This window comes from Simochromis diagramma, unplaced genomic scaffold, assembly GCF_900408965.1.
Source record: "Simochromis diagramma unplaced genomic scaffold, fSimDia1.1 OVJJ01000304.1, whole genome shotgun sequence".
Lineage (NCBI taxonomy): Eukaryota > Metazoa > Chordata > Actinopteri > Cichliformes > Cichlidae > Simochromis > Simochromis diagramma.
The window spans coordinates 20,383,761-20,396,721 of NW_024387030.1; the positions used below are offsets into that span (position 1 = coordinate 20,383,761).

General features: G+C 41.2%; 1 protein-coding gene across 1 annotated transcript in view; it reads left to right on the top strand.

Moving 5' to 3' along the window:
* Positions 1 to 9,255, top strand: part of LOC120740294 (neuronal PAS domain-containing protein 3) — a 381,289-nt gene extending 372,034 nt beyond the window's left edge. The window contains 1 exon segment of the mRNA XM_040042549.1: positions 5,546 to 9,255. Coding sequence (XP_039898483.1) covers positions 5,546 to 7,176 — 1,631 coding nt within the window. The 3' untranslated portion in view covers positions 7,177 to 9,255.
* Positions 9,256 to 12,961: the final 3,706 nt, after the last annotated feature.

The window sequence follows — 12,961 nt, forward strand, 5'->3', positions numbered from 1 at the left end:
ATAGTTGCTAAAAAAAAAAAAGTTTTACATATAGTTGATATATTTGACAATATTTGGAGTAATCTGCTAGCCTCTAGTGCATAGCCTGAGTCCTGCCATCATTTTCTTCAGCCACAGTTTGAAGAAGAGCAAAGATTAAAAAGCCGTATGAGTTCTGCTTACCATCATGTCCATTCAGTCACGTTTTAATGGAGATAGGCATCAGCGTCATTTATATTTTGTGTATTCTTTTCTTTTTTTTGTTTTTGCTCCTCTGGATTCCGTTGGATCTAGAGGGCCTCTGACAAAACTGATCTTATCCCAAACGCAACAGCTCCTAGATGGCAAAGCCTATGTAAAATAAAAAGAGTGAACCAAAAAGATATAAATCAGATCATATTCTTACATTGTATAAATATTAGAATAGTTACAATATTGCACAAAATGCTTCTAAAACCTACATGATTCCTTAACAGCACCTGTTCAAATACAACCAGAAAAAAGAAATATGGTTTGAAGAAGAGAAGCCAAAGATATTTTATCAGCTGGTGCCAGTGCGCTGACTTTGCCAGGCTGAAATGTCTTGAATGCCAACAGCTGCAGGGACTGGGCGCTCACTGGCAGTGTTGCAAACTGCGACAAAATGACAAAATGACAAAATATGGTACAGCTGCACAGCATCACACAATGCCTCCAAACTTCACACATCACAAAATCCTGCAAAATGCCTCAAATAAAGGCCACAATACACAAACACCCTCCAAGAAATGCACCAAAATGGCACAAAGGAAAAAAACTGTGAAATAACACATTCTGCTCATCGTTGGAGATCTGCAAATCACAAAGGTTTAGGCGATGCCATCTCAGTCCTGTAGGCAGGGGAATCTTCATTTTTGTGTAAAAAACAATTCTAGAAAATATTTTTAAATGAATAACATTTCTTCAGGGATAAATTCTGTGCTACTACTTTTTCTTTGTGTGTAGTTTAGGTCATAAAACAGCTTAATTACAATCTTTGACAGTGAGTACTAAAACAGGAGACTATAATAAATAAACCCTTGACACTACAGACACTGTAGTGCTGCTGTTAGTTTGAAATTTATTTTGTTCCCACTACAGAGGCTGTCCAAACTTCCTAGTCCCATTGATTCGCTGCAACAGATCAGTAAAGAAACACGATTACAGACCTCGATACAAAATGCTGGAATAACATCTGGAAGCAGAAGATATTGTATTAGACTAAGAAAAAGGGAGCTCTGTTCAGTGAATGCACTTGTCAGCAGTCTTGAGTCATTTGTTTGTGCAGACATGGCACACCAAAAATGAAGGAGGGCTTTGCCGTAAACCTAAAAAGCAACACTCAGCTACTCAGATTCTTGGTATAACATTGTCTGCACACGCACAAGTACAAACTTCATCAGTCTTATATGTCAGCTGAGGGGATAAAGACTTCTCTCTCTCTCAGGTTTGCCTACTTGTATTTCTTTATTGGATACAGAGAGGTAAGAAACTTCCTTTGAATTTTAACTCAGGCTAGTTATTTCATATCGTGTCAGAGCAAACCAGCTGATAAAACTTCCAGCCAAGCACTCTGACAATTACCATTTTAACCATTTTAGGCTTGACTGATGAGGTAAAGACCCTGCAATAATATGTTGGGGCTGTTGTTGTAATTTGGTGCTATATAAATAAATTGTTTTAGACCTCGAATCGGCATTAAAAAAAACATGACTGTATAGTGTTTTTAATAGTCTGAAAAAAAACCCAAAATGCCCGATGGCATCTGGTGCTTAAGAGGTATTAATTCTAAATTTTGAATTTGAAAATCAAAACTAGAACCCCGAATTGGATAAGCGGGAGGTAATAGATTGATGGAGAAGCCAAAACTTTCTGTTAAATATTTTGGAAACTGTTCACTAGATTAAACAAATTCATCAGAATCAATTTACTAGATACACAAGGATGCCTCACAGGTGATAACCTTCATGTGGACAAGAAACAGGGTAACTATGTGCGAATGCTGTTTGTTGATTACAGTTCAGCGTTTAACACAATAGTGCCCTGCAGACTGTTCACAAAGCTGAGGGATCTGGGACTTAACAGCCGTCTGTGTGCATGGGTGTTGGACTTCCTCACTGGCAGAACTCAGGTGGTGAGGGTGGGCAGGTGCTTCTCCAACAGCATCACCATCAACACAGGAGCACCTCAGGGATGTGTCCTCTCGCCACTGCTCTACTCCCTCTACACTTCAGACTGTGTGGCCACCCATGGCTCCAACACCATTGTGAAGTTTGCTGACGACAACTGAGGAAGTTCAGGGTCTCTCCAAAGATCCTCAGGATTTTCTATACAGGCGCTGTGGAGAGCATCCTCACACAGAACATGACATCGTGGTTCGGGAACAGCTGTGTGAAGGACCAAAAAGCTCTCCAGAGAGTGATCCGTACAGCAGAACGCTGCTGCAGGATTGCTCTCCCCCCGCTTCAGGACACCTACACCAGGAGATGCCGGACTAGAGCAGCGCAGATACTGAAGGACCCGTCCCATCCTGGCAACAAACTGTTCCAACTTCTGCAATCTGGTAGAAGGTTCCGCATCTTCCGGGCAAGGACAGAGAGACTCAAGAGGAGCTTCTATCCCCAAGCCATCCGTGCCCTAAACACACACACCCGCCCTCTCACATCATCTATAATTGACTGAGACAGGACTCTTCCAGACACTAAACCAAGGCACAATGTACATTTCAAATTCCTTTAATTTTAAATATGTTTATATTGTCTATCCTGTAAAATAGTCAGATGTCTATTCATATTAATGTACAGAATTCACCTGCTTGCTGCTACTACTGCACATTCACCCAATGTATATACTACATATATATATATATATATATATATATATATAATGTTTTTCCTCTACACCCCCCCCCCCCCCCCCCAATTTTTCTGCACATGTCGAGGAGCGTGTCAGGCTACATTTCACTGTGTGTTATACTTGTATAACTATGCATGTGACAAATAAAGAACCTTGAACCTTGAACCTTGAACCTGAGATCTTGAAAACACTGATATCTGAATTCAGATCAGAAACAGGAAACAAGGATTTTATTCACCTTGTGTCACCAGCATTTTAAGCAGCAGATAATAGTGAAGGAGACAAAGCTCAAAGCAGTGTCATTACAGCTGAATTTAAAGCAAGCCTGGGCCTCCACCTTGAGCGTAATATTATCAAGTCCACCAGCCTGTGCTGGCATGATGGGAATCAGTGCCAGCTGTTATTCTTGCTGGAGGAGAGTGGTTCTGGCACACTGTTGGCTGTAAACTGACGCCAGCTGCTGCAGGAAGTGTCCAGCTTCAGCTCCAACAGGCCTGCGATGCCCCAGTTTGACATATTTTAAAATGAGATATCTGCTTTTTGACATTTGTTCTCTTAAGATGCAATGTATGTACAGAAGGAGAGCCTATGAATAAAGATGTCTAAAATGACAACCACAGTTATCTTTACCCCCCCCCCCCCTTTTTTTTTTTTGTGGGGCAGAATACAGCAGATTGTCTGTCACATGCAAAATTGGCATACCATAATCTAATAAGTTTTACTTAGACTACGTTACTACTGTGAATTATTACAACAATATGGATTAATCCGCAGCTGAAAATCCTTCCCATCAAATACCTCCTGATTCACAAATAAAATAAATAAAAAATTGAAGTAATGTAAAAATGCATGCTCAACGACACTGGGACAGAAGAGCAGCAGTGTTGTGTATTAACTAGCCTTGTCATATGCATTTACAGAGAAACCAGTCAGAATTAAATAAGAAAATGAGCAGCATAATTCAAGATGTCCTTGACCTGATAGCACTATCCAAAGATTGGGTATCAGATACACATACTGCCAAAAGTATTCACTCACCCATTCAAATCACTGAGTTCAGGCGATCCAGTCACTTCCATGACCACGTAAAACCAATCACCTAGGCATGCAGACTGCTTCCACAAACATTTGTGAAAGAATGGGCCACTCAGAGGAGCTCAGTAAATTACAGAATATTACCAACTTTCTGAGTTAAGAGCTTCTGTGAAAAGAACTCTTATCGGCTGAGCGAGACTTTTTGGACAATTTCATACTGCCAACTTTATGGGAACAGTTTGGGGATGTACCCTTCCGGTTCCAACAGGACTGCACACCAGTGCACAAAGCAAGGTCCATAAAGACATGAGCTGCACAAAGTTCTGACCTCAACCCAATAGAACACCTTTCAGATGAATTAGAGCAGAGACTGTGAGCCAGGTCTTCTTCTCCAATATGAGTGTCTTACCTTACAAAAGCACTTCTGGAAGAATGGTCCAAAATTCCCATAAAGACGCTCCTAAACCTTGTGAAAAGCCTTGGTAAAATGGTATATGTGGTTCTTATACAGTGCTTTTCTACACTACCCGCACACTCAAAGTGTGCTATACAATATATTCTCAGAAGAGCTGTAGCTTTTTCACTGTGTAGTTGTTGAAATGTCTTCTTCATGTGATCTCATGGTCTATGAAAATACTTGACTCCATTTTATTGTGAAATGATATTTCATTTATATTGAACCTCCCTGGTTGGGAGGAACCTTTAAGACTACCGGTCCATTTTTAATTTTCAGGCTTGAAATACATCTGTTTTGCTTGGAAAGCACACTTAATGGAGATACAAGGTTTCCCCCAGACAAAGCAATTGAGTCGACATTTCGGATGCCATTAGGGAGTCTTAGCTCTGCCAGCTGGGCAGCCGCTGGCCTGGCCTATGTGTGTGCTGGCAGAGTTTAAAGTGTGTATGTGTTGTGTGTGTAATGGGCTAGACAGAGCCAACATGCCTGAACAGAAGCAGCTACGGATACTGAGCACACATCAGTGCATCCAGAAAACAACACATGGAATACCTGTCCTGAAAAATGTAAGGGGGCATGCAGAATTACGCAGGTATTCAATGGCAGTGTTGGCAAGTCAGTCTGACACACTCACTGGATGGAGTGCCAAGACACTTGTGTTTCCAAGAGTATAAATCTTATTGTTTTTTTTAGGGAAACTCTTCACTGTTACAACATCAGGATACATTTTTCCACAACATTGGAGCATAATTTTTATGTCAGTGCATCAAAGTTTTTGATTTACTCCACATCAAAGCAATTAACAAATCTAATGATTTTCTTTTCCATTACTAAAGCCACACCTCTATATCATGAATGTGAGTTCACATGGTTCAGATGGTTAATGGACTGTAATTAACAAGTAAATTAATGGTTGAAACGATGGTGCACAGCATTAGTTCAAGCAGGTTATGAAGTCAGGATCTGCCACAGCACTGGCTGCATTTGCAAATCACTTTGCTACCCATTCCTGCAACAGCTCTTCCCTTCATGCTGTGTTTGACTACATCATCAATTTTATGTGTTCATGCAGTGTCTTGTTGCTGCTCTGGGAAGATATCATACTGCCAAATATTAAGAATCTACTTATGTCTAGAATGGTTTCGACTGTAACTGGAATCTTCTTTTTCTGCATTATAAACAAATATTTTTTTTCGACAGACAACGAGAACACCAAGGCAGAGGAGAAGCCCGGCCACCAAACAGAACACAGTGAGGACCCAGAGACAGACAGCAAACGTCAGCAGCAACCCGGCCAGTCACACTGTTCATCTGAACAAGAAATGAAGCGCCAAGAAGAAGGAGATAGCTCAAGTAACCCTGAGAGCCAGGACAGTGATGACAGTCTGGAACCTTCAGATGGAGAGGGTGAGGAGCAAGAAGAGGCTGGCAGAGGAGGTGGAGGGGGAGGGGGAGGTGGAGGCAGGTTGGGAAGGTTAGCAGGGCTTGGAGGATTAGGGAGTCTGGGTGCCATCGGTGGACTGGGTAACCTAGGTGGGCTTCATATTAAAGTAGAGCACTACGGAGAAGGGGAAGACGTACAGCTGCGTAGCTCCCAAACGTCTTCATCAGAAGAGGAAGGAGAAGAAGAAGAGGAGGATGAAGAAGATGATGAGGATGACAATGGGTGCGTGCAAGATTGTGACAGTGTCAATGCTGGTAGCAAGCTGCAGAAAAGGCGAAAGAGGAGGAAAGTGCAGAAATGGGATGGCTCACGAAGCAGGAGGCTTCGTCTGTCTTCAACTACACCCAGTCCCATAGCAATAGGCGATACCACTCCGCTAGTCGACCCCTCCCAAGCCACAACCGCAACCTCCACCCATCTCTTAGCCTCATCTGGCTCCCCAAACAGTGCAAATGCAGCATCCTCAGTTCTGAAGATTAAGACAGAGATGGCAGAACCAATAAACTTTGACAATGACAGCAGCATCTGGAACTACCCTCCCAACAGGGAAATTTCCAGAAACGAGTCTCCATACAGCATGACCTCCAAGCCATCTGCTCCAGGGAGCCACGAGACCTTCCCCTCACCACAGGGAGGATCTCTCCAGGTAGCCATTCCTGACTCTGTCCTCACCCCCCCTGGAACTGAGGGAGGAGCAGGAGGAGTGAGGAAACCCCCTTACAATGGAAGCTCAGCCCCATCCTCTGCCTCCAGCGCTGTAAGCTTAGCTCCTCCTTCCAGCGCCTCCTCTGCTGACCCCCTATCTCCTCCCCTTTCTGCATCTCCACGGGACAAGCAACAAGGCACTCCCACCACCTCTTCTTCCTCATCTTCTTCTTCATCCTCCTCAACCTCTTCTTCTTCACTGCTGTACTCTGGGGACCTTGAAGCACTTCAGCGCCTGCAAGCTGGTAACGTGGTGCTTCCGCTGGTCCACAGAGTCACAGGTACTCTGGCCTCCACCAGCACGACAGCTCCACGGGTCTACACCACCGGGACCATCAGGTATGCGCCAGCGGACGTAACTCTGGCTATGGCACAAGGCAACCTCCTCCCTAATGCTGCCATGAACTTTGTTGACGGCTCAGGGTTCGGCCTGGACCCTAAGACACCCATGGAGATGCTCTACCATCATGTCCACAGGCTCAACATGTCTGCTGCGGCAGCTGCTGGCCCCTTTGTCGGATCTCCTACTGCCACAGGTGGGAACGGTGCCCTTGGAGGTCAGATGCCAACAACAGCCAATGTTTTCACCACAGCAGAGGGACTGTTCTCAACGCTACCATTCCCAGTGTACAGCAACGGGATCCATACCACGCAGACAACACTGGAGAGGAAGGAGGATTAGCAGAAAGTATCCAAGACCGCATTACTGTGTTTTCGGAATCAACAACTGTGTCAAAGACTGCTCACTAGTAAATAAAAATGAAAGACTATTTACTTGTTTTATCAACACGGTTTAGCACTGTGTTTCCGAGAGAAGAGAAAGGAAAGGATGACAGATGTACTCTAGCACTTTGAATCTCAGAAACTGAGCTTGCGTAACAGACGTGACCCTCAAACTTGTCCCCCTTTTCTATCTGTTTTCTCTCTCCTCCTCATCCTCTTCTCCTCTCTCAGTCTCTCGCTTTGCTCCCGTTTCTTGCGATCAGCAACTCTTTTCTCTTGAACAAAAAAAACCCAGACTATTCTTTATTGTAAAGAACCCCTTTTTTGCCTACAGAGAATTCATATTGCCTAAGGACTCAGTTGGAGCCTGATGGGGATAATTTTTATTATTTGACTTGTTTCTGTTGCATCTTTATAAAGATGTGGATTGTGTGTATTTAAAGGAGGACGGTACAGGGATTTGTAACAGACAGAGAACTCTATGTGACGTTCCTTCTTATGTAGCTTGATGTGATCAAGGCTTGAAAAGAACGTTTTTAAACCGAGAGGACGGTGCTCTCTTGCGCCCCACAAAGGTCTCAGAGATAATCTTTTGAAAAAAGGTTTTTTGAGAAAGTTTCTCAATTGAGGGAATAGTTTAGTGAATTAATGCTGTTTTTTTCTTTTACTTTTATCCTTTTTTTTATATATATAAAATATTCTAGCTCAGATTTCACTTACGAATCAAGCATTAAAAAGAAAAACAAAAAAAAAGCAATTTCAGCCGGGTAATGACCTGTGAATTATCGAATGTTACTACTTCCTCTTTTATCCCAGGAGTTTACCTACAGGTCTCGCACCAAACATAGCCTCCTCTACATCTCTTCCCATCTCAATCTGTCGCTCTCTCTCTTATCTTTCACGCTGTCTGCCTGACCTTTCATGTTTCTGTCCACATTTCTTCCTGTCAATTCTACAGATTTGTGGTGCTACCGACCGTCCAGTAACCCTGATTCAGCTGGCTGATGTGGGTACTGTAAACAAACCCACAGCTCGTTGATAGACTGATATCATTTTTTTTATTTTTTAGAGGGGGGAAAGATTTTAAAGTTTGTTTTTGTTTGTTTGTTTGTTTGTTTGTTTGTTTGTTTTTCTGACCTTCAGGAAAGTCAGAAACACAGGAAAAACCTGTAAATCAGCAACATTATCTCCATGTTTCACCTACATGTCCCTCTCCATTCTGATTGGGCCACAAGGGGCAGAGCAACATGGAGTTGATTGGTTGAATTTTAGGCTGTACAGTGTTGTTTTTATTTGTATGTATTTTTTTTAACTTAATCACATTAAATGCTCAGTGAGACTGAGTCTAATTAGCTAGCAGCACTAACTTAAGAAATGAATGTTGACAACCTTGACCGGTTCCTGTTTAATCACTGTTTTGTTATGCAGTTACTTTATTCCTTGCTCCCCCCCCCCCCCCTCTCCTCCTCTTCTTCTTCCTTAACCAGAACCACCTCCGCAAGATTTTCCTAAAAAAAAAAAATCCACTCTCTTCCATCTCATCGCCGGACCCTGTGATTAAAAACCACATATCAATAAGGAGATTGTAATAAAGACATGCATTTTCAATCAATCTATCAAACAATCAATCTAATAACTATAAGAAAAAAATGAATATGCGTTTTTTGTTTTTTTTTTGAGGAAGAAAAAAATCACATTCCTTTAAACAATGTTGTCTTTGTCATTGTTCTTGTGTTTCGTGTTCTTTTCTTCCCCGAGTCTACGTTGCCAAAAAAGAGAAAAAAAAGAATTGCTTAATCTCACAAGTTTAGTGTTTGAAAAGCACTGTGATTCTTGTTCATTTGTGTTTTTATTTCTTCTACTTTTTTGGTAATAAGAGAAAAAAGAGGATAAGTAATAATTAAAACAGTATAAAAACTGTCACACCATCCATCTTTTTAAAGCTGACAGCCCCGTCTTTGCCATCCCGCCATCCTTATTACCCAGTGTGATTAAGACGTAAAAATGTGTTACCAATGTGTTTAGTGTCACTGGCTGTCAAAAAGTCTTTCATGGCGACTTCTCTCTCTGTGTGTGTTGACTATATGCAGTATATACTGAGCTACTGTAGCTGTTTTTGTCCTTTGTCTTCTCTGTGCTCTATCTCTAGTGTGGGGGAAAGGAGAGGGGAGGGGCTAGAGGGAAAAGGAGGTGGAGTCTATGGGATGATTGACATCCCCCCAAAAAACAACAGCTCCTTGTCTCTCTTACTCCTTCTCTTTGTCCTTCTCCCTCTATCAGCAGTCTTAGTGAAACCAGTGGAGGTTCGTGGAATTTCGTGTTCGGTGGCCTTTGCAAAAAGCAAAAGAAAAAAAAAATTTGCAGAGTCCACCTTTTCTTTCGCTGCTTCCTTTTTGTCTTTGTAAAACCTTTTGATTTTGTTTTCTAATCCTTCTCTATCTTTCTCTCTGCTATTGCTTTTTGCTGTTGTGTAGTCTTATACAAACCTCTTTATCTCACTGTCTTTTCTCTCAGAGATGAAAAGATTCTCTAACTAGCTCAAAGGTTTATGGAGCCATGTTTTTGCCACTAAGGAATTTTGGGAATCAAAGTTTCCTGCTATTATTAGATAACTAATAAATATTTACAGTATATTAGAAACAAATTATGACAAAGAAAAGCCTAAAGTAAGATTTTAGCTGTAGATTTATGACCCAGACAAATGCCTCAGCTGTGAAACCTTTTCCCAGGATCCCTTTGGGCTTCTTGTGTGCATTGGGTGTATTTCATTGGTTCCCACCAAAACTTGTTGACTTCCTGCGCAAACTTCTCTCACGGGACAAACAAAGTTAAACAAGTGGTTCATGGGGGAAGAAAAAAAAATCACGGTAGTCTTTCAGGACACGTAATAAAAAAATCATTTTAAAGATTTCTAAAATAACTAAAAGAAGAAAAAAATATTTCGCACTATAAATCTATTTTTATAGGTGTTTTGGAAAACTGAACTGCATGTTTAGTAAGTTTGTCCGATGCATTTCTCATAGTCGAACCCTCGTTTTTTGTTGTTCTGTTTGTTTTTATTTTCAGTTGAGCAGTTTCTTTTTTATTCTTCTTCTTTTTTCAAAGTCTGTCGAGCCCAGTCTGTTATCAAACCGACCCGGGCCTCTCATCACCCCTTCACATCAGGAAAACCAATCTGTAGGTTGTGTGCTGTCTGTGAAGAATCGATGTCTTGTTACTGCAACTAATGTGTACAACAACGAAACAAATCCAGGTTAAGAAATTGAACAATGTGCTTATTTTTTTTTGCGCTCAAGTAAGAGGAATGTGGTTTGGGCCACCCGACCTGCCAGTTTATTGTCGGGTTGTTTGTGGTTGAATGTTAAATTTGTCATTTTGGGAGCATTTTGCTGCTCCTCTAGATTTTAGCATTTTCTACCTTTTGGCAGTTTTGCATGAAAAGTGGGGGGATGGGGCATAGGTGAATGACGCTGCTGCCCCGTTTGGTAAAGAATTGGGCACGAGATATAGTGTAGGTGGTGATGACAGCGGTGGGTGTTGATAGTGGTGCGGGGTGGGTGGGGGAATACATAACTCAGACGAAAACCAGGAAATACACCCACATGTAACAAAAAACCAAACAGCCAGTCCAAGCTGTTTCAATGTTTTTTCTGTGTTTTATGTCGAAAAATGAAAACTTTGCTGGTGATTTTAAAAACTTAAAAACCTTAATCACATCTGCTGTCAAAAATACATAGTGTTTAAGAAATACAAATATTGAAAAATCACTTCATTTACCTGTGAAAAAACTGTGTCTGTGTTTTTAACTATTTCTTGTACAATTATACAGATTCTTTTATGAGGAACTTGGTGCCAAGTAGCTGAAATACGGGAGAGAGGGAATCTCTTATTATCAATGTTAACAGTGTTATAAAATTCTAAATACAAACAAATTAAAATATTAAAAAAGAGAAAACTATGGTACATTTCTATTTTTTTTCCCCTCTCAGAAGAGTGGGGGGAACTCATGACTAACTGATGCTAACTTTGAGTGCCTGGCTTATTTTTTTATTATTATTTTTGAAAGACATCTTTTTGAGTTCATTTACCATGAATAATGCTGCAAATCCGAAAATGTACATACTTCATTTTTATAGCAGTTGTTCTTTTATAAGTTTGCTAGGTTCTCATCCGTTCAGAGGAACATGTCATATACATGGTTGTCTTTCTGTAACCCGGTTTTGACCATCTTACAGGTGCCATATTCATAATAAAATTTTCTCTCAAATTTGTTACCAGATTGCATCATTTCTTCTGTTTGACACATTCAGCCATCCCGCCTCTCGCCAGAATACTGGATAATGTTACATCTCAGGCTGCCAGGTTTTCTCTTCTTTCGTCTTTCTTTTCTTGCTCTTCCTTAGCTGTTGGTTTTTTCGTTTCTTGTCAGAAAGTATCTGAGCTTTATGAAAATGTCTGAGCTCAGTTAAGTATTTTACAGATACATGGATGGACTTTGTTATTAAATTACAACATTTTATGCATTCGAAGATAATAAACAAAAAAGATCTGGTCCTTCGCAGGTTCCAAATTTACACTATATTGCCAAAAGTATTCACTCGTCTGCCTTCACACACATATCAACTTGATTGACATCCCATAGGGTTTAATGTGATGTTGACTCACCAACACTTCGAAGACTGCGAAGACTTCCCACGAGGTTTAGGATCCAGAAGAGCATTAGTGAGGTCAGACACTCGTAGTGGATGAAAAGGCCTGGTTTGCTGTTTCTGCTCTAATTCATCCCAAAGGTGTTGAGGTCAGGCCAGTCAGTTTCTTCCATATCAAACTCACTCATCCATGTCTTTATGAAACTTGGTTTGTTCACTGGTGCCCAGTCATGTTGAAACAGGAAGGGGCCATCTTCAAACTGTTCCCACAAAGTTGCCAGCATGAAATTGTCCAAAATATCTTGGTATGTTGCATCATTAAGACTTTCTTTCACTGGAACTAAGGGGTCGAGCCCAACTCCTGAACAACAACCCCACACCATCATGCTCCCTCTATAAAACTTTACACTTCAGTTAGACAAGTACAGTTCTCCTTGCAACAGCCAAACCCAGTCGCCCATCAGATTGCCAAACGGAGAAGCATGATTTGTCGCTCCAGACAACACATCTCCACTGCTCAAGAGTCCAGCAATACCATGCTTTACACCACTGCATGTTCTTGAGCTTATCTGAAGTCTGAGTCTGCAGAAGGTTAGGGACCTCTATGCACATCACCATCCACTGACCCCCCTCTGTGATTTTACTACCACTTTGTGACCAAGTTGCTATCTTTCCCGGATGGCAAGGAAGATTCATAGATGTTGTTAAGGAGGACATGCAGAGGCGGTTGATGTGACAGTAGGGGATGCTGGGATAGGGTGAGATGGAAGGAGATGATCTGTTGTGACAACGCCTAAAGAAAAAGAAAGAAGTAACTTCAGATGAAAAACAACCTAATACACTATTCTGACAATATAATGTATTTCAGTGTGGTTGCTGAAACAGAGATTAAGCCAAAAATCTAGGAACAGCCTGTGGAAAAACAGGCTGTTTCTACACTAATACTACACTAAGTACGTTCTATGAATCAGTAGCTTGCAAAACAATCATTACTAGCAGTAAATTGAAATAATCGTTTTTTGGATGACTTTATGATTACCTCACATTATTGTAGAGCCGTTTTGGTCAACTTTTATTTGTAACATTACTTCAATT